This window comes from Petaurus breviceps, unplaced genomic scaffold (assembly GCF_028583685.1).
Source record: "Petaurus breviceps papuanus isolate PSGF00001 unplaced genomic scaffold, PetGlider_PUasm1.0 77, whole genome shotgun sequence".
Classification (NCBI taxonomy): Eukaryota; Metazoa; Chordata; class Mammalia; order Diprotodontia; family Petauridae; genus Petaurus; species Petaurus breviceps.
In genome coordinates this window covers 7,940,643-7,961,733 of record NW_027186492.1, presented here as the reverse complement: position 1 = coordinate 7,961,733, position 21,091 = coordinate 7,940,643, and the positions used below count along the sequence as shown (strand labels likewise).

Sequence of the window (21,091 nt, the reverse complement as noted above, 5' to 3'; positions counted from 1 at the left end):
GAAGAAATAATGATGTGTGGAGTTTCAGGTGAGGGCAAAGGTTGTAGTCACAAGACAAGGAAGTGGAAAAAAAAAATAGATTGTCTTCAGGTGGTCCTTTGGGTTTGATTATTCCCTATAGGTCTGTACATTTATCTCTATTGTACTTCTAGGCATCTTCCTAAATTCAAATCTAGCCTTAGAGGCTTACTAGCTGTGTGACCCTGGGCAAGTCACTTAAGCCTGTTTGCCTCAGTTTCCTCATCTGTACAATGAGCTGGAGAAGGAAATGGCAAACCACTCCAGTGTCTTCGCCAAGAAAACCCCAAATAGGGTCATGGAGAATTGGGCATGATTGAAACAACTAAACAACAATAACAACTTCTAGACCAGGACTCCATTGCTATTTTTAAAAAGAACATTAAATGTATAATTCATGCAAAAGCCTTTTTTAAAAAATTAAGATTAGGCTTCTAGACCCAGTCTAGCAGTAGAGGGCACTAGTTAAAAATAGTCAGTGAACTGGAAAGCACATTTCCCAGTACCAGAGTCATCAAACTTAATCAGTTCTCCACAGATGCCTATTTTGTGGTGAGGTTTCCACCATTGCTAGGGTCAGGGGCAGCTCCTCCTCACAGTTCTACTTGCTGAATTGTCTCAGTGCATTTATAACCATTTTTCCTGGGAAAAAATGACAATCATTCTCAGAGATACCAAGGATAGAGGGAACTATAGTTTCCTCCTTCCCATCTCTAGTTGCAAAATAAGCATAGACATAAAGCAAGCTGTGGTGTACAGCTTCTGATGTAATAGAAAGAGTGTGGGATTTAGAGTCAAAAGATTTGGATTCAAATGTCTGCTTTGCTACTCACCACCCCAAGTCACTTAACCCCTTTGAGGAGATTAGACTAGATAATCTCCAAGATTCCTTCTAACTCTGAATCCTATGATCCCATAGGTTCTGGAGACCTTTTATTCTCAGCATACCCCATTTTCAATCATGCAAGCTCTTCCCCTCTTTTCAGTTGTGAGGTTTTCGTTATTCCCTAAGTTTGCTCCCACACTCCTACCAAAATCTCATGACCAGGGAGTGCTGTCCCTTTAAGGAGAGAATAGTGTGTGGGAGTGGGAACCTTTAAAGAGCTGGGAGCCAAAGAGGCTCTGGCCCAGAACAGGTGCTGCTATGGCTCGATGTAACCAAAATCTCATTGACAGCCAGCCTGTAAGTGCTAAGGGAAGAATAAAGCACTCTAGGTTTCTAATGAAAATCTCTCTTAATTTCCTCTTGTTGATAATGGTTTCACCACCTCTTCTTATGCTAGTAGAGAAGTGCCAGGGGCTTCAGCACTACCTTCTCCTTCCTTTGATAACTTCTTGGTATACCTTGGGCTGGTGAGACATGCAGTGGATAGAGAGCTGCCCTCAGAGCAAGGGAGACCTGGGTTCAAGTCCAGTTTATGACAAATACTGGTTGAATGACCCTGAGCAAATCACCTAACTTTTTAGTGCTCTAGGGCACTCTCATTTTCTAAGACTAATATAAGTTGCAGAAAAAGTGCTGACCTATATTGGTAGAGGGAGTTTTCTTGTCCAAGATTTCCCTATATAAATTTAGTCAGAAGTCCATTTCCCAAGGTAACCTCGAGTTGGAGGGTTGGAGTGTAAAGCTTTTTCAGGTCTCCCTCTCTTCTCCCCTTCCCTCTTCTCCCCTCCAAGATTTGAACTCAAGTCCTCCTGACTCCGGGGCTAGTGTAGGTCTTTCTTGTCTTTCTGCTTTGGGGATATGGTTAGTCCTTGTGGAGGAATTAGCTGCTCCTCTCAGTCTGGCCTCTCTTGGGGATGGGACCTGAGTCTTTTCCGACAGAGTAGGGGTTTAGTTTAACTCTCTCTGATGGAAGAAGGATGTCTCTAAGGGCCTACCTTGTCACAGGTTTTAGAGGATTACTTTTTGGATAATGAGAGTCTGCTCATGGAAGAGATGGCAGTTGGGGCAGTCAACCCACTTGGCAAAACGGATTGTAGCACAGGTATGCTGGGGAAGACATAATATCAAGATGAAAAGCTGGGGGTCAAGGAAGTGCAGGACCTCATTAGGAGAAAAAGGCATTATTGGTGCAGCTGAAACAGATACCCAGTTAAAATGGCAAAATAAAGGGTTTTAAGGTGTGGGGAAGAGATGATTGAAGGTCCTTATTTAGGAAGAGGACAACAAAGATATCTGGAACCAGTCAGGTTTAGTATATTTTAAGAGAGTATAACATGGGCCTGTTTATATGCACGGGACATTCAGAAGAAGTGGTGCTCTCCATAATGCAAAATATTTTGTGTGTATTAAGGATAATTTAAAGTCAGAGGGCCAGATGGGGAGCAGATATGCAAGAAGCAGTTTTAGCCTCGGACATAATGAGCTTCCTAAATTAGAACTCTGGGCTGCCCTTTCTCCAGACTCAAACTTAATGGAGCAAGGACCAGGCAAACCCTTTGGTCCCCAGATCCCTGAGAAGGCTGGCAGAACCCATGAGGAAGAGGACATTGAGGAAGAAGAGGAAGAAAAGGAAGAGAATGAGTTGGGAGATCCAGCAGTCCTCAGTGCTATTCATGGTGCCCAGGTGCTATAGGGGAAAAGATTTTGTCCTCTCCCCACACTCCCATTACTCCATATCTCTCCCTCCCTCCTATTTCCCTGTTAATTTTCCCCCATCAGCCTCAAATATTGTCCTGACTTCAAGTAATAATATTTTGCTTAGGACTTAAGAAGCTATTTCCACCGAATTTTGACCTTCACATTACCCTTTCCCCAGTCCATTTTTGTTGCTTGTTTTGCTTCCTGTAGTTAATAAAGATGAAGGGTGTGGAGGAAGGAAAAATGATACAGATTTTCCAAAGAGGAAATAAGGCTCTTCTGAGCCTATGGAAGTTCCCTAAATCTCTTTCAGCCTGTTTCTGCATTGCCCATCTTGCTTCCTCCTTAGAAGGATAAAACTTTATTCAAGGGAACTTCGCAAATAGTCCTCTTAAAGGATGGTTCCTTTGAAATGGACTCAACATGAGTAAGACTAGTGGAAACAATGAGTGGGCTTGCTAACCTCTCAGCCCCTTTACACCCTGAGGAGATGGGATAGGCCTTTGCAGAGGATAACATAAAAGACCCAAATAAGTCTAGGTTTTATCCTTACTGTAGAGAGGACACAAGGGCTCTCCAAGACTCAAGGCCTCCAATGTACTTGGGATGTCTCCAGAATCCTTGCACTTTCTGTGTCAGGTAAGTCAGCTAGGTTCTTGATCTCACCAAAGAGTCGGCTGAGTCTTGGTAAAAATAAAAATCTAAAACATGTTCAACTGCTCCCTTTTTCTGTTAGAGCTGAGTCTCCTTTGATCCCTGCTCTGGAGAATAATAGTTAAATTGAGTGACACACCAATGGGTGTACAGGAATGGCTGTCCCTCTGTCCTATTCCCAGTTGTTTATGACTACAATGAGTTGAGTTAGTTTGCAGTGAGGTGTGTCTACTGATATTAGTGGAAGAGTGTCCTGGTTCTAATCTCATTTCTCTGTCTTATCTATTGTCACATTAGATTTAATGTCCAAAAGGGCAATCCTTAGGTTTAACAGCATTAAGTTTAATAGTAGAGAGAGAGGCCTTCAGTTAGAGTGATGGGATAATATCCTAGAGATATTATCATCTAGGAGGATGAGGACCTGGTAGAAATACTTGGAGAACAAGAGAGGAAAGAAGCCAGGGCAGGAGTAGCATATTAGGCTATGCAGAACAAATAATAAAGCAGACAGTATAAGACAGAGACAGGGAAAGAAAGGAAGTGAAAGAAACCAGCCCCCTCTTGTTGGATAAAGTGGGGGAAGAAAAAAGGATCCTGAAACTGGGAAGTCATAAGGAAGTGGCATAGACAAATGGTTGACTCACTGAGGTTAGCAACAAGAAGAAAAGGGAATAATTGTATGAATGGAATGTTTTATGCTGTTGGATTTGTTATATGAGTGTTAGGAATGTTTATCTAGAAATGACCATCAAAACCCTATTCCATCCACAAAAAAGATAAGTAGAATGGCATGTGGAATATCTTCCTGCTACTGATTTTTTCCTAATTCCCTTGAGCCTTAAAAAATGGTGTTTAAATTCCCAGGAGGGAATTTATATATAAATGTAAAATAAATATATAAATATATTTTAAGTGGTGCATAAATTCCCAAGAGGGGATGCTGTTTGAGATGTAAAGGGTTGGGTAACACTTTCCAGGGAAAAAGAAGTCCATGAGGTAGGTTTGCAAGTTTAAATTTACAAAAAAAAAGCTACTTAAGGGATGAAGTGAATAGGAGAAAGGTTGGGAGACTGGAGATGGAGGTACTTGGTCAAATGAGACCCTTCTTTTCTAAGTCTTCTGATTCCTTCTTCAGACAATGAATTATTTGTCTCCAGTCTCCTTCCGGTCTACATTTCCAAATGCCAGTTCCCCAGCACAACGCTTTGGACCTCAGCTGCCCTCCCCAGACCCATCTCTCTTCTATAGCCCACCAGCATCATGGCCCCCAAGGTTCAGGTACTTTAGATTTTGGAGACTGCCAAAACTTTGAATGGGTCCTTTCCATGACTAATTCTTAGGAGTATTAGCTGTGGAAGGCTAAGACCACTGTATCCTTTGAAAAAAGAATCAGACTTAAAGCTAGAAAGGGGTCTTGGAGATCTTTTCCAAATCCTTTACTTCATGAGACTTAGAGAAATTATGGTTTATCTAAGTTTACATGGCTAATAAATTGTTAGCAGAGCTAGGGTTCAAACTTAGGTTTCCTGAATCCCAATCTAGTGTGTTTCTTTTTTAAACTATTATATTGCCTCTCTAGGAAGAACCATAAAGGCAATATCTTGAAAAGGGGCTGTGAGTCCCACTGAATTAAGATTGGGATGGGTCCATGTAGGAAGGTAGGAATAGGGAAATGGGAAGTTCTATCAGAGCTCTTGACCTTTTCTGAGAGTTCTTAAATCCCAGTTTTAAAACTGTCTCTATATAGAGATCTTCTTAAGCAGGGGTACTGAACCTTATTTGTGTCATAGACCCTTATAGTAGTCTGGTAAAGCCTATGGACCCCTTCTCAGAATAATGTATTTGAATGCAAAAATACAGAGGATTACAAAGGAAAACAATTACTTTGAAATACAGTTTTCATCAAAATTGTAAATTAAAAAAAAAAAACAACCAAGTTTGCAGACCTCATGTTAAGATCCCTAATCTGAAAAGAAGTTCTAGTAAATACCATCACAGTCAAAGTAGCTGGGTAAATATCAGGAGAGGAGAGCTAAGAACTTGCTTGCCACTTTGTCTGAGTTTCTTTGTAGCCTCCCCAATCACTGGACCCAGCTGCATCCCCAGCATCAAAGGATCTTGCAGAAGCAGCAGCAGGAACAACAGTGTGGTCATAAATGCCAGAGGTAACATTAGGCAGAATGCAGGAGTAAAAGATTTGTTTGTATGTGGGCTATTTTCCCCCATGAGGGGAAATATGGACCCAGGATTTCTGCATGAATTGGGATCTCCCACCTTTGTCATCACTGTCCCTGCCCCCATCCTTCCCAGTGAACTCTACTCCATTCCCAGCCTCTCTTTTGGGAGAGTGAAGGGGATGAGAGGCCCAGACATCAAAAGAATGCTCTTCCTCACTTAAAGTCCCGGTATTGGGAAACTGTGGTCCCAGAAGCCAGATCCCTATGCTGGTCTCATGAATCAAAGGGAGAAAGACTGGGTGATCAAGGTACAGATGGTTCAGCTGCAAAGTGAGAACCCCGAGCTGGATGACTACTACTACCAGGTAAGCTCCCTAATTGTACGATAGTGCACTGGCAAGAATGTTAGATGTGTTGATGGAGGAGACCCAGGTTCATGTCCTGACTTTTCCGCTTATCTGTGTGACTTTGGGCAAATCACAAGGCCCCTCTCTGGGCTCCAGTTTCCTCATATATAAAATTAATTAGACCACCTTCTAAAGTTCCTTCTAGTTCTAAATTTATGATCTTCTGATCTTCTGAGGTAAGGATTAAATAGGTATAGCCCAGTCCTCTTTTCTTTTTTTTAAAGCAATTGGGGTTAAGTAACTTGCTCAAGGTTACACGGCCAGTTATTTTTTGTGTGGGTGCCAAGTATCTGAGGCCGGAAACGATCCCGGGTCTCCTGACGCTGGGCCAGCACTCTTACTCACTGAGCCACCTGGCCACCCCAGCCCAGTCCTCTTAATACCATCTTGGGTATGACCTCTTTTGTCTCTTCATAGCAGAAGTTCTTAACCTGGGATCCATGAACCCCAAAGATTTCAGGGGGTCTATAAACTTGCATGGGGAAAAAATTACATTTTTATTTTTTACTAATCTCTACCTTAAGTTTAGCGTTTTCTTCAATCGTGAGGAGTAAGCAGTAAGCCACAGTGAGCCACTTTGTCAGCAATAGAAATCAGAGGTCTTTTCATAAATCATATTACAGTTGTTACAGATGTCATCTTAAAATATTATTCCTGCTCATTACTATTTCAAAATTACCATAGTTGTTAGTACTGCCATTAGATCACGTTATCACAGTTTTCATTTCTATAGACTATATTTCAATATAATTGGTTTCCTTTGTAACCCTAATTTATTTTATTAATTTAAAAACGTTATTCTGAGAAGGCATCCATAGGTTTCACCAGACTATCAAAGGAGTTCATGATATCAAAAAAAGGTTGAGAATTCCTGCCTTATAACATCTAGTTGACACATTTTTGATTGATAATCCTCCAATCCAGTGCACATCAAACCAACAGGACCTTCCTCCCCAAGCTGACTTTAGTTTGTAAGTGAATGCAAGTCACGAGGTATCAACTCAAAATTCCCAAAGCTAAATCTTGGAATGTGGTCTCTACTATTGGTCTGACCTCTTTGGGTTGGCTAAGCAAGAGTCTCTGTTTGCAAAATTAAATCATTTTCTATAGTCTGTAAACTGCTTAGGTGGTTGCAAACAATGGTAACTCTCCCCTTTTCTTCCAGGAAAGTATTACTCCAGCCATCTTTTTGCCCAAAATTACTACACTGTCTCTCTTAATTTTTCCAGTCTCAAAACCAAGGTTTCTATCTTTTTCCCCATTCTTATTCATTCTGAGTTCTTCCTTTCTTTGCCTTGATTTACTTGTCTCTTCTCTTACTCATTTACATTTTTCATGCTAAAAGGAACTATGCCTCTTTGGAATGGGGTGTAAGGTAATGTTTTGATCCACTTGCTTTCCAGTCAGACATGGAACATAGCCCTGTGCCTCTGTTTTCCTTCCCATCCTTCTGCATGTCCTTCCTGCATTCCCCTTGCTCGCAGGAATATTACCAAAAGCTAGAGAAAAAACAGGCAGATGAAGAGCTGCTTGGACGAAGGGGCAGACCTGACTCTCCTAAGTTGGTGACACCTTATATTCAGAAGGCAGAGGACTATGAATCAGGTAGGAGGAGAACTTGCCACATTGGGTAAGGTGTACTTGTGAATAAACTGAGTAAGAGTGGGGCAGTGGTTAGGCCTCACCTTGCTTGTTTTTTCCCAGTGGTTCGAATTGAAGGTTCCCTCGGCCAGGTGGCAGTTTCTACCTGTTTCGGTCCCCGCAGAGCCATTGATGCAGTGTCTCATGGTTCACAGGAGCAGGTAGGCTGGTTATGCACCTATAGCTTCTCCTTTTATCTATTTTATTTTAATGTTAAGTAAGTTCTAGTGTTACTCAGTTCTTCAAACTGTGTTCAAAAGTCAGGCCAGACACTAAAATTGAATTTTCTGCTCAGACTTAAGGTCCTAAGCTTTTTGACTTCTGAAAATCAGATCAGTGACCAGTACACTTTTCTCCCCAGGATACAGCTATATATAATCAGAAGCTTCAAGTACTGTATCGAATTGAGAAGGTAAGACCCCTTATTAAGACCTTTACCAGCTCCTGAGGGATGTATTCATGGACTTCAAAGAAATTCTCCATCAGATATTTCTAGACCAAAGAACATTATCTGCCTTTTCATTGATTTCATGTTCTGACCTACCCCAAACTCACATTTTCTTTTTCTAGTGAAGTCTAGAGGTTCATCTATGACTTTCTCTGGTAGATAGCTCCGCTCATGCTGGTGCTTATGGAAAATTTGGGGGAGAGAAGGTTGCCTGCAGGATGGCAGATTTATACTTCTCCTTCCTTCCAGATGTTCCTTCAGCTGTTAAAATTGGAGAAAAATCAGAAGGGTATGCTACCAAAGTCCTATTTCTATGAGCTGCAGAGAAAACCTCTAGAGAAGATCTATCAGGCATTGAGGACTAGTGATCAGGACAATTCAGAGTGAGTACATTTGACAGCCCCCCCCCCCCCCGCCCACTCACCCTAGGATGTATGGGATAGTTAGAGTGGATATTAGTCCCATCCTGGGGGAAATTATACTTGGCTCATTTCCCTAGAACGGGTGGAGAACCTGTCTCAAGGCTGCAATTCTAACAGTTGTAACAACTATGGTAATTTCAAAATAAAAGTTTATATTCAGTCAAAGGGCCATACTTAAGGACCTTGAGGTCACATATTCCCCACCCTTGCTCTAGAATATCCTTCTTGACATCATTTCTACAAACCTGAGGTACTTGGCTCTGAATCCTCACATTGATAGTTATGAACCATGTGATTTTGGGCAAATTACTTAATTTAAAAGCTCTATCTTCCTCATCTGCCAAATTAAGAAATTGGACTAGATGACTGTTAAAGTCTAATCTAGCTCTCAATTCTGTGATTCAATCTCACTTTCAGGGAGGCAGCAAATGGATTCCTACAAGTATTATCAGTGAGGAAAGGAAAGGTCCTTGTAGCCCGGCTACTACTACTTCTTCCACGGGATCAGGCAGTCCACCTTGTCCTATCAATCACCAGTCACTTGCCCTTCCTAATTAGAAGGGATACAGCTGATCAGGTACAGTGGGGTTGGGCAGAGGGGCCAACCTATCAGAGATCTGTGATAATATTAAAATTTTGGGGGGCTTTTCCAGAGAGACTTTCATAGATCTGTATTTTTCCACAGTGTATACCATAGCCCATTTATACCTTTTTATACCACCCAATTCTTGTTCATATTCTCCCATCTCATGTGCTAAGGCCTTTCATCCAGATCTTATAAAAAGAAAAGACAGCAGTAATTTATTCACCTGTGCTATTTAGTCTCTTTCATGAATCAAGGAGTTTAGAAATATGTAGTATATGCTATATCATCTAGACAAAAACAAATTCTGATATGATGGGCATAGCTAAGACACACAGTGTAAGTGCAGTGATGTCTATACCTTTGTAATTGTAGGGCTTGAGTAGGGAAGTCATGCTTGTAGGTATTAAGCCCCAAGTCTTCTTTCCTTTAAGGCTTTATGGAAGAAATGGGCTTGGGGGGGATGTGTGGAGGGTGGTAGAGGACCATATTAGAGCTGGAGGAATATGAATGATGACAGAATTGAGTTGGATGACATCAGGAATGGTAGCCAGAAAAACCTGACCATAAAGAGCCAATAGGAATAAAATGGAGGACAAGTTAGAATGAGCTTATTCATGGAACAATTCCTTTTGATATAGTATTTGGCCTTTTCCCTTACCTATAGGCCCTACATATGTTGTTCAAGCCCCTGGGAAAGTGCATCAATCTCTTGGCTTTTAGTGAGCTGCTCCAAGGGCTTCAGGGACTGACAGTGCTACAACCTGGATCCCAAGAGCGGCCAATCACCATAGTCCTTCAGAACCAGGTATTGTGGCCAATAAGGCCAGAGAGACTTGCCTGAACATAGGTTACTTCTAATCTGGGTGACTAGATCCCACTTAAGTGAATACCTCAGTGCCCCAGGCAGTGTAGTCACATATGGGATACTTAAGAATAATAGAATAGGTCCTTTCTACAATTCCAGTCACACTTACTAGCAGTGTGACCCTGGGCAAGGCACTCTGAGTTTCCTCATCTGTAAAATGGGAACAATAATAGCACTTACCTCCCAGGGTGGTTGTAAGGATAAAATGAGGTATTTGTAAAGTGCTTTGCAAACCTTAAGGCTCTATATACATTTTATCATTATCTAGTTCTCTTAAAGGAAAAGATCAGAACTTCTTCAATCCCTGTAAAATCCTGACTATTCCTATAAAGGTTAAATTTCATTAGAGAGAAAACTTCTTTGAGTTGGGTGAAGGAATCAAGGCCTTGGGAGTCACCGAATACCCGATGTTATTTCTTGCCCTTTGCTCCATTTCTTACAGTTTGGCATCTCCTTGCTCTATTCACTTCTGAGCCATGGAGAACAGCTGGTGTCCTTGAATTGTTCCCTGCAGCAATACAGCAGCAGTGATCTTGCAACTTGGTAAGACCTCACCCAGATAGATCTGCTTCTTTAGCATCATGTTATCTTTGTGCTGGGTTGGAAAAGATTTTTCCTGCCCTTACTTTTTCTAATCTGGGTAAGGAAGGGAAGAGGTTTGAGTAAACTCAAAGTGGTTTATCTTTAGTACCTCAAGGGTATTGATAGCTGGTGGTCCCTTCTGTTCAGTAGTCTGTTTTGTTGCAACTGACTAAGATACTAGGAGTAGATAGGGGTCTTAAGGCATCTGTTGGCACCTGAGAACTTGGAATTTTCTTTGAGTGAATGGGTGGCCCAGGCTTGTGCCCTTGTTCCCCAAGCATACCAGGCTCTGGTTATTCCTACCTTACTCTCAGCTTTCTTTCCTCTGCAGGACAGACATGGTGGTTCTGATTGCCTGGGAGATATCCCACATGTCCACTGCTTCTTTGGCAGAGCCATTTGTCATCCCCAGCAACCTCCTCTCCCTGTTCTGCCGTTATGTGGACAAACAAATAGTACAGCAGTTAGAAGCCAGAATGGAGTAAGTGGGGAATGAAGAGATATAATAACCCTTGTTTCAACATCATTCCAGTTTATATTCTATTTCCCTCCCTATTCTCATTTCTCCAGAGTTTAATAGGAGCCAGGGACACTTGGCTTTGGGGTAGAGTTCTGGAGCACAGTATCTCAGTTCTTCCACCTCTGTCCTATTCTGTTTCCATTTTCCTCCAAACTAGAACTTGATAGTAGGAAAAGATACTTAAATCACAGGCATCACTCTTCCCAAGTGGTTTCTTGATTTGGCAGGCATTTTATTTGGTTCTGGCAGGGATCCCAGACACTTAGTATAAGTGTTAGACTTAACTTCTGCCTCCCAGGAATTTAACTTTATGAGAAGTTTATGTAAATTGTATTTAGGGTTCTTACGGTTGCTCCATAATTTGAGTTTGTGGACCAAAGATGGTCCATAGCTGGTTTTGTTTTTGTTTCTGTTTTTTGCAGCTATGCCCTCATGGCTACCGACCTGACTTGTTTGGGAAAATTATCCTGCCCACCTACATACCAGTCTGTTAGGAATGAAGTAGAAGAAGGGAAAATCCACTGAAGGAGCTGTGCCCTTGGCAGTCATGAAGGCTTTTTTGATTTTCCTCAGTAGAGGCAATGGGGACCCCAGGTTTCTCTACCCTTCTACTGAGTATAGAAACCTAGAACCTTCAGAAAGGGAGGGCTGGGCAGTACCTGATTTAAATTAAAGTGCTCATGTAAAACCAGAACAAGTGACTACTGAAATATTGCTTTGATAAAGGTTACATTTGCCTTCCCATTTCCAAAAATAGCTTCTTCCCCTTTCCCTTCTGCTAGATATCTTTACTAGGAATGAATGAAGTAGGTCCTTTTGCTAAATGAATGGGAATATGATAATAGTAAAGGGGTCTCTCTCAATAGAGCAATGTGTCTTGCCAGATAACAAAATGAGGTAGTTTTCTCAGAGGTCATCTTTTTCCCTGGGTCTAATTAGGAGCCTTCTTTCATTCATAGAGAGGTCATTTCCCTTACAACCACAAAATGGATAAAATGGTTGGATAAATATCATAGGTCCTAGGATTCTGAAGTTTTTTTCTTATAAACAATGGAATGGAAGAATTTTTCCCTGCCTTCCACCAAATATCTTTTATTAGTAACAAGAGCTGACATTTACATGGTGCTTTAAGATTTGCAAAATACTTTGTCACAACAACTGCAAATTGTTACCCCTAGGAGGGAAGGTGCTATTATTATTTCCTTTTCACAGATGAGGAAACTGAGGCAAAAGGTTAAATCCAATGTCTAAGGATTTGAACTCTAATCTTTCTGACTGGAATATACCACCTAACTACCTCTATTTAAAAGGCCTTCTTTCCCTCTTTACTCTGACTCTGGTTTCGTTAACTATGAGTATTTCAACTAATTTATACCTCATTTTGTATAATGCTGTCCATAAAGTCTTCCAAACAGTACTTACCCAGTAGTCTCCAGGCCTTCCTTTTATGTCTTGTAACAGTCTTCAGGGACCAGTGAAGCACCTAGCTGTCCATCTATTTCCTCCTTTGTTACAGAGCTGATGCCCCACCCTTTCTCAACAATATATTTCTTAGATACCTTTTATATGACATCTACTCAAGTTATTGTTAGGTACTGTTCTGAAGCCTGATATCTGCCATGCATCTCTTGGTTGTCTTCTGGGTCACCTCTAACCTTTATTCTTCAGGGGTTATGGTGGTGAATGAAGTTGCAATCTTTATACCTATACTGCCCTTAAGCCACCTGGGAGAAAAACTTAATTCATAATGAATGTAATGGGAGTCTGTCTCATCTAGACCCCCACAGTTTACCTGACTGATGTAGCTTTCACATGGAAGATGCTTTGGAGAGAGTAATGGGGGTCTGCAAATGCACTAGATATCCTGATACATTGCTTATATTTTTTCAGGAGGGATTGGATGTTAAGGCTGATATATACATATATATGTACATATGTAAAAAAAAAAAACACCTGGAAACTAAAATGGAAATTATAGGAAAACTGTTCTGTTTCTCTCCTATTCTCATTCTTGCTCATTTGAATGTCTATATTACCCAACTAATACCTTTTGACCTGATTATCTTTGTAACCTTCCTTTTTATTCTGTTTGCTTTGCCTGTTTTTCTTTCACCTCACATTTGCTGACAAACCTCTTCAAAGACTTTATCCTATTTACACTTTAAATCTGACATTTGTAAGTCATGTTCAACATACTTTTGGGGGGCCATCTATCCTTGAACTTGAATAACATGGGTAGTCTTATATCTACCCATGTTATTTAACAGTAAACAATCTGTCATAGTTGATTTTGGTAGAAAATGGACTACACTGGAGACCAGAAACTGAGTTGGGTGGTTGGGGAGATAGAAAAATCAGTACGATGTGGTCCCTGCCCTCATGGAGCTTATTATTAGGTAAAAGTGCTATAACATAAATACACATGGAGGAAGATCAAGTGTCTAGCAAAGATTCAAAGTAATTCATCTGTGCCAGTTTTTACGATTTTCTATGCGATCTCTTTTTCCATTGCAATCTCTGGAGCTGAAAGTAATCTTAGAAGTCCTTTATGTTACCTGGGCTTAGCCCATCTGAGTGACTTTCCCAAAGTACTACATGTAGTAGATGCCAGGTCTATTTTAATAGAAAAAACAAAGGATTTGGAATTGGAGGGCCCAGAACTCAAATTTCTGCTCTGTTACTCCCCGCATAAACTTCAGAAAGCCCAGCTCCCAGGGCTCTGTATTTCCACTGCCATCTCTCTAACTCTTGTGTTGATCTTGGATTATGGTTATTTGTATATCCTGTTTTCTCACCTTCTTGATCTCCACAGAGAGATTTCAGGGATGGGTGGGTGGGCAGTGTTTATGAACTTGCATTTTATTTTATGTTTTTAAAAACATTCTGAAAAGGGCTTCACCCAGACTGCCAAGGAACCCATCATACTGAAAAGGTTCTGTCTAGATTATCAGATCAGCTCTCCTCCTCCCCAAATATTCTAGCTGTCTTCTGTATCGTTTCTGGCCCAGCATTGTTCTGCACACTTTTTGCCTTTTTAAGTAGTGAGGTGTTTGGCTGAGGACAGTGGTTTACAAAGAGCTTCACACGTGATCTAGGGGCAGTTGGGTGGTGCTGGATAAAGCACCAGGCCTGGAGTCCAATGACCGAGTTCAGATCTGTCACCGGGCAAGTCACTTAACCCTTTTTGCCTCAGTTTCCTCATCTGTAAAATGATCTAGAGAAGGAAATGGCAAATTACTCCCGTATCTTTATAAAAAAATCCCAAATGGGTCACAGAGTCGGACACGGTGGAAAATCTCGGGGGGAAAAGTCACGTTATCGGATTTGATCTAATCAGCAGGAGAGCTCTTGTTATCCCCCTTCTCCTCATTAAGAAACAGGCTGAAGTGAGTTAGTTGCTCAGGGTCACACGGCTAGTTCGAGGCAGGATCTGAATCTGGGTCTTTCCAGGCTCGGCCCTTGTCACCTGGCTCCCCGTCTCCATAGCCTGTGACGAGCTGGCTTGGTTACCCAACACCCTCTTTTTACCACGCCCGGGACGCTGTATTCCAATGAGAGCGGCCTACAGCAGAGAGCGGTCTCTCAGCCCGCGTTCCAGGAATTTTGAAAAAAAAAAAAAAAAGTGGGTGGGCCTAAAATATCGCCTGCAGAGATACTGCGCATGCTCACCTAGCCGAGGTCCGGGAGCCCGTTTCCCGGCCGGCACGTGGGGCTCAGCTGACTGACTGAAAGGGAAGGGAGTTACTTTAGCAAGATGGCGACGCAAGAGGAGGGCGGAAGTGGATGCGACAGTGGCGCTCCCCCGACTGGGGCTATGGAGAGGGTGCTGCTTATGTTGTTGGTGCCGGTTCCCGCCGAAGCCAGAATGCGGCTGGGGCTCCGGGCCCGGCTACACCGGGAGCAAGAGGCGCTGGGCAGCCTCACAGCCTCGGGCAGCCTCCAGCTTCTGTCGCTTGCACCTGGCGGCCGCGGCGGAACCGGCTGCAGCCTCGCGGGCCCCTTCCGCTAGTAAGTTGGGGACCCACGCCCGTCTCCCGCCTTCCATCTAGACCCCCGGCCCTGGGACCCCTCCCGAAACCATTAGGGTGCCTTGGCTCGAGATTTTCACCTGGCTAGATAGAACGGAAGCTCTTTGAGGGTAGAGATTGGTACATAGTAGGCGATAAATAAATGCTTGTTGATCAGTTCAATGCCAGGAAGACGTGCTGAAGAAGTAGGCGTCATGGGACATCCCACCCCCCCACCACTAACACACATCTTGTACTCCGCCGACCCTCATCTTCAACGTTTCCTCTTGGGGGGAGTGGAGTCAGAGTGCAGTCTTTTTTTTTTTTTTTTTCTTCTGGTGGTTTCGGGAATTCTTGCCCTTCCTACTCCTCGTGGATTGCAAAAAGCTCTGAAGAGGCTCTCCGGGGAAACAGATTTAATTCTGATCCTTAGCGTTGATTAAACACCTATTCGATTTAGGTATTACTCAAGTACTGGAGATACAAATAGGAAAATTGTCCCTGCCCTCAAGGAGTTTATGTTCTAATGGGGGATATTGGTCCTCTCACTCCAGAATCAGGGCTCTTTCCACTGGAAATTCGCACAGAGAATAAAGTTTTAAATATATACAAAGTAATTTTCAAGCATGTTAAAGGACGTAAATTTGCTTTCTGTTTCTTTTCCCTCTCCCATATTAGCCAGAATGTATTTTTGATGACTGTCTTGTCCCTTTTACCATGGAAATGCTAGTCAGTTCATTCATAAAGAGGCTTAGGGTTGTGCAAAGAGTCATGAAGGCACAGGCTCCAGCCTCACCTTTGAAACTGCTTTGTGATTGGGCAGCTCACTTAATTACTTATTCCCAACTCTGCTGAGGGTAATCTGGTTTATGGTCCAAATTTCTTTCCTTCATTTCTTCAACAAGAATTTATTTTTTCTATTCAATACTTTGTGCTTTGAAAGATAGCAAAGAAACTAAAGATACAAAGCTTAATCATTTTGTGGCTTACAATTTAACTGAAAGGGAAATGATTATCAAGCAAGGCACTGTATATAAACATAGCACTATAGCAGAAAATACTCTCAGAGTAGGAGAATGACTAGGGAAAACTTACAGGAGTGGAATTATGAACAAGGCTTTATAATAATGAACCATTCATCCAAGTATGGCAACAAATATTTAAGGCATCTTATCCTTATTCCTTTCATCCACACAGATTTAGCCAGTATTGCTTCCACCGACCTAGGTTGTGACTCATCTGTATTTTGAATAAACAATCAATATGGGTTCCCATAGGCAAAAAAATTCATCACTAGATGGCTATTCCAAGATTTGTAAGTTTCAGAGATTTTTCTCACAAGATCATTCTTTTAAGTCTTTCTAACTTAGTAGGACCTGCTAGAGCTTATGAGCTTGGAGAGGATGACTTTAGTGGCAATAACAGTCATGTAAAAATGCCCGTCTAAAAAAATTATTAATGGAGAAGTAATAAATGAATTCTAAAAGTCTAAATCCAGTCTTAACATTCATGCTGGGTTTTGGGGAATGTGCTATCTGGCAAATGAAGGTGAGATTTTTCAGTGTGCTAAACTCATTTCATTGTTTTCAAATGTTAGAACTTTAATTATTATGAATTTATTTTTAATGGTGGTATCATTGCTGGGTACCATATATTTCATTATCTTGATCTCTCAAAGATAGGTGGTAGAATTTATTAAAGAGTAGGAAACTATTCTCTCCTATTTTCTCCTTTTTCCTCTTTTCCCCAACCCTCCCCTTAACACTGTTGTACCACTGAATAAACTCAACATTCTGTGGTTTTCTTTAGCTTTGTTTGGGAGAATTCCCAAACCGGTGACCCACCAAAAGACAAGCCTAAACTTCTAACCCTCAGTGAAAATAATGAACTCTGTGTCCATGAGTTCAAGATGAAGGATGGAAAATATGATGTCACTACATTATGTAGCTGCAGTGGGGAGACACTAAAAAAGCTAATTGAAGACAAAAACATTAGTAAGTATATATTGGCTCTCTATCAATGCATATGTAAATTTCTGAAAATGACCATGACATTTTATCCTTTACAATCATGGGTGTGCTCTGTGCTACCAACACGTGTGAGTAGAACCAGTGGGAGAGGCTCTTCTGAGACTGACAGTGGAGTTGTTGGCCTTGGTCCAGATAGATTGTTCCCCAGAGCAGAAGCTAGTACACTTAGACGAGGCATTTTTGACATAATAGCAAGAGTGCTAAATTTCATTGTATGGAACCTGGGTTCAAATCATAGCACTGACACTAAGTATGTGACCACAACAAGTTATGTTATGTCTCTGAGGCTCATTTTTCTCACCTGTAAAATGGAGATAATGATATTTATGCTATCTACCATAGAGGGTTTTTGTGAGGAAAACATTTTGTAAACTTTAAAACACTCTTGTTATAACTTACTGAGAACAAGGAGGATTTGAATCTGCATCCTCTTACTCCAAGTACTTACTCCATTGCGCTATGTTGCCTTTAGGTTCACATCTTAATTGCACTACTTGGACAAGTCACTTATTTTTTTCTGGGTCTCTGTTTCCTCTTATATAAGATTTCATCTGATATTTAAATTTATGATCTGTAGAGAAGTTGAGACCTCTTATAAGCAGAGAGACTAATGAATTAAGGCAACTAGCAGATAAATGTTAAAGGTAATAATACTTTTATGTTCCTGATCTCTAAAATTCTTTCCAACTCTAAAACAAATTCTACGATGCTCTGCTTGCTTCTGTGTGCCTATAGGAGTGAATAGCCCCTGCTGCCGCGTTGCTATATTATAGGTATGAGTAAGGGGGAAGAGTACTTTATCACTCCCTGTTGTCTTCTCCAGAATCATGACCACTGAGTGACAGTACTAATAACGGTAGTGGTCAAACGCAGGAACACTGATATAATAATAATGTGAGCATTTGATATGCCACTTTTAAATTTTACAAAGCACTTTATATATCTCACTTGATCCTCACAACAGCTCAGTGAGGTAAGTGCTATTATGGTTACCCTCACTTGGCGGAGCCTGAGGGAGGTTAGATGACTTCCCCAGGGTCATGTAACTAGCAAATGTCTGAGGAGTGTCCAAACTCAGAGGTTCCTGACTGCAATTCTAGCATTCCATCCTCTCTGCCAAATTGACATGATGAATGTAGACATTTAATTTGTCTCAAATGAGTGAAATCTGAATCAAACTGGCCAAAGTAGAATTGTCATGAAATTTGTTTTTGTTTTTTTTCACAAAACCAAAATGTTACTAAACTTAGAAACTGAGTTTGAATTGATAACTTTCTGTTTTTCAGGAATATCTTCTTTATCATATCTGAGAATTCTGTTATTTCAAAACTCCTCGTCGTTGCTGCTCATCAACAGATGTATTGTCCTACACATTGCATTTCCTGGGAGAGATGCTGAGGTCAAAACCCTCAGCTGCTTCACTCTGGCCTTAGCTCCACAGGCTTTGGAAAGGATAACTGATTCACAACTTTGCAGAGGGTTTCTTTTTGTTTTGGATAGTTCTGGCTGGATCTGTATCCTTGTTAATGGAAATAGCCTTTGAATAGTAAGGAAAAGAATATTCTGAAAGGTGGTTCATTTTCTTAAGCATTTGAGATAGTAGCATGGTAGAGCTCTCTCAGCAGATCTATTAGGCTATTAGCAACACTATATTGAAATATCATAAGAATGGTATTCTTTCTCCCTGTATAAATTTGTGATTGATTTTCTAAATTCTGGAAATTATTTTTATGCTTTGGTTACACTTGTTTGTATCTAAACTGATTTTTTTGTTTTGGTTGTTTGGTTTTTTGGGGAGGGGGGGAAGACAAGGCAGTTGGGGTTAAGTGACTTGCCTAAGGTCACACAGCTAGTAAGTGTATCAAGTGTCTAAGGCCAGATTTGAACTCAGTCCCTCTTGATTCCAGGGCAGGTGCTCTATTCACTTCGCCACCTAGTTGCCTCCATCCAAATTGATGTTTAAAAGATTCTACAATAGGGGCGGCCAGGTAGCACAGCGAGTAAGAGTACTGGCTCCAGTGTTGAGAAGACCAGGAGATCGAATCCCGGGCTCATACACTTAGCACCCACCCAGAAACACCTGGCCGAGTAACCTTGAGCAAGTTGCTTAACCCTGATTGCTTAGGGGTGGCCAGGTGGCTCAGCGAGTGGGAGCACCGGTTCCAGTTTTGGGATGATCTGGATCAAATCCGGGGTCAGATGCTCAGCACCACACCCAGAAATAACTGGCCGTGTAACCTTGAGCAAGTTACTTAACCCCAATTGCTTTAAAAAAAAAAAAAAAGATTCTACAATATGCTGGGTTAACCTCATTTTTATTATTAGGTAGTTGAATTTTAGTGGAGAATGTCACCAATATGTCATATTTCTTACTAACTCCTGTCTTCATGTTACTCTCCTGATGTCTGTCTCAGTTTACACTTTTTTTCCTGCTATCCTTGATGTCATTTTGGAGAACAAAATCTCAGCCTTTATAGCTTCATCATGTCTTATATTTTGGATGGTTAATTAGATTTAAACCAGATATTTTCTTTAACTTGGACCCAAAGACATTTTTGATGTTGTAGATGGCACATATCTTGCTCATGTAGATCTAACCCTTTACCAGGCTGATATGTGTGATGAGCAACAGCAGCCAGCTGATGTGTCCACATTTACTACCTTGAAGGTGTCTCAGGAGCTAGATGTGGTTGTGGTTATCAGCTGTTCCAGTTCTGCAATTACTCTTGACTTAAATGTCTATTTCAGGTAGGTGGGTTAAGATTTCCTGGTCTTTTTGGAGGGACATTGCAGTCATAGATGCCATAGGGTCAGCACAGATTGATTTGATTTAATTTAACTTCAGTATCTCAGTGCATCTGGGCTCTTCCATTTGGACACTTCTGCTGATGCACATTGCAAACCCTCAGTGACTTTCTATCCTTTGTGACTCTTAACCCACGCCTTTCTGTAAATCTTTAGTAAAAGATCCTCTCACTATGATAGATGCCTTCTTCAGAGTCTTTTAATATTTTGTGGACACCAGAGTTTCTCTTGGGCTTTCCCATACTCCTAATAGTTGACTGAACCATCTTCTTTTCTGGTCATAAATTCAAGTAGTACAGGTATGTACATTGCTTAGATTTCCTAAACTTTCCTGAAGTCAGGTAGTTGTAGTCATGAATTAATTCAGTTGAGGCAGCAAGACTAATTTAAGTGTACCTTTTTCTCTTAACAGTTTGCCTATTTCATTGAGTCAGTTCATGTACCAGTTACTGAAATGCAGTATTGAATTGTGATGTGTGAAACAGGAACTCTGATTACCACCTATTTATTTTTTGAGTATAGATCAAGATTTTGACTCTTATCTCTGTTTTATTAATGTAGAGGGTTTGTTTTTTTTTTAACTGTGCTGTCTCCTCCACCCCATAACCCCCCATCTCCACCCTGTCTATCTGGCCTTTCGCAAAGGTAAAAGAGAGAAAAGTGAGGGAGTGACAGGTTTTACTAGTTATTACTGCCCCCAGTGAGGTGATGGAATCTTACTTAAGTGACCCAGTTCTTCAGTAATCTGGCACATAAGTGCTTATTTGCATATCTGATTATATGGTTTTAAGGCATCAGTATCAGAGATGACTTTTCTCTCATGGCACATTTGTACATTTGTGAGAGCTACACTTAAAGGTAGCTCCTATTGATAGCTCCTAATATATACACACATACATATATAATACATACGTAGACATATATGCACACACATACACACAATTCTTGAAAGGTCCTGACATCATCTCCCACTACCTCCTTTTTTTTTTTTTTTTTAATTGGGGCAGCTAGGTGGTGCAGTGGATAGAGCACTGGCCCTCAAGTCAGGAGGACCTGAGTTCAAATGCAGCCTCAGACACTTAACACATACTAGCCATGTGACCTTGGGCAAGTCACTTAATCCCAATTGCCCTGCCTTCCCCCTCCAAAAAGCAAAAAACAAAACCAAAAAAAGTTAATTCATTTATTTTGTTTTCAACATTCACTTCAATGAATTTTAAATTTTCTTCCCCTCCTTCTCCTCCCCACTCCCCAAGATAGCATGCAATCTAATAGAGGCTCTGCATATACATTCCTATTAAACATATTTTCACGTTAATCCTGTTGTATGGAAGAATTAGAATGA

The 21,091-nt window shown here is 41.1% G+C and overlaps 2 protein-coding genes across 3 annotated transcripts in view; both read left to right on the top strand.

The window, feature by feature from the left end:
* Positions 1-1,162: 1,162 nt before the first annotated feature.
* PATL2 (PAT1 homolog 2) lies at positions 1,163-11,573 on the top strand. The gene is made up of 16 exons (XM_069105697.1): positions 1,163-1,201; positions 1,910-2,006; positions 2,425-2,588; positions 3,161-3,241; positions 4,392-4,534; positions 5,329-5,421; positions 5,657-5,798; positions 7,325-7,445; positions 7,545-7,642; positions 7,843-7,893; positions 8,179-8,312; positions 8,769-8,928; positions 9,602-9,742; positions 10,245-10,345; positions 10,716-10,865; positions 11,327-11,573. The coding sequence occupies exons 1-16, from the start codon at positions 1,163-1,165 to the stop codon at positions 11,427-11,429; spliced, it is 1,818 nt and encodes a 605-aa protein (XP_068961798.1). The 3' UTR covers positions 11,430-11,573.
* Positions 11,574-14,561: 2,988 nt separating this feature from the next.
* SPG11 (SPG11 vesicle trafficking associated, spatacsin) overlaps positions 14,562-21,091 on the top strand; it is a 91,615-nt gene continuing 85,085 nt past the window's right edge. For both annotated transcript variants that reach the window (XR_011172005.1, XM_069105930.1), the window contains exons 1-4: positions 14,562-14,912; positions 16,721-16,905; positions 18,228-18,455; positions 19,491-19,689. Coding sequence is in view for 1 of the 2 variants with exons in the window: in XM_069105930.1 (XP_068962031.1) it covers positions 14,659-14,912; positions 16,721-16,905; positions 18,228-18,455; positions 19,491-19,689 (866 nt within the window). In the remaining variant the exon portion in view is untranslated. The remainder of the gene's footprint in view (positions 14,913-16,720; positions 16,906-18,227; positions 18,456-19,490; positions 19,690-21,091) is intronic.

Coding starts and splice junctions, on each gene's coding strand:
- PATL2 (XM_069105697.1), top strand. CDS start 1,163: ATGGCTCGATGTAACCAAAATCTCATTGACAGCCAGCCT. Junction 7,446..7,544: donor GGCAGAGGACTATGAATCAG/GTAGGAGGAGAA, acceptor GTTTTTTCCCAG/TGGTTCGAATTGAAGGTTCC. Junction 10,346..10,715: donor AGCAGTGATCTTGCAACTTG/GTAAGACCTCAC, acceptor TTTCCTCTGCAG/GACAGACATGGTGGTTCTGA.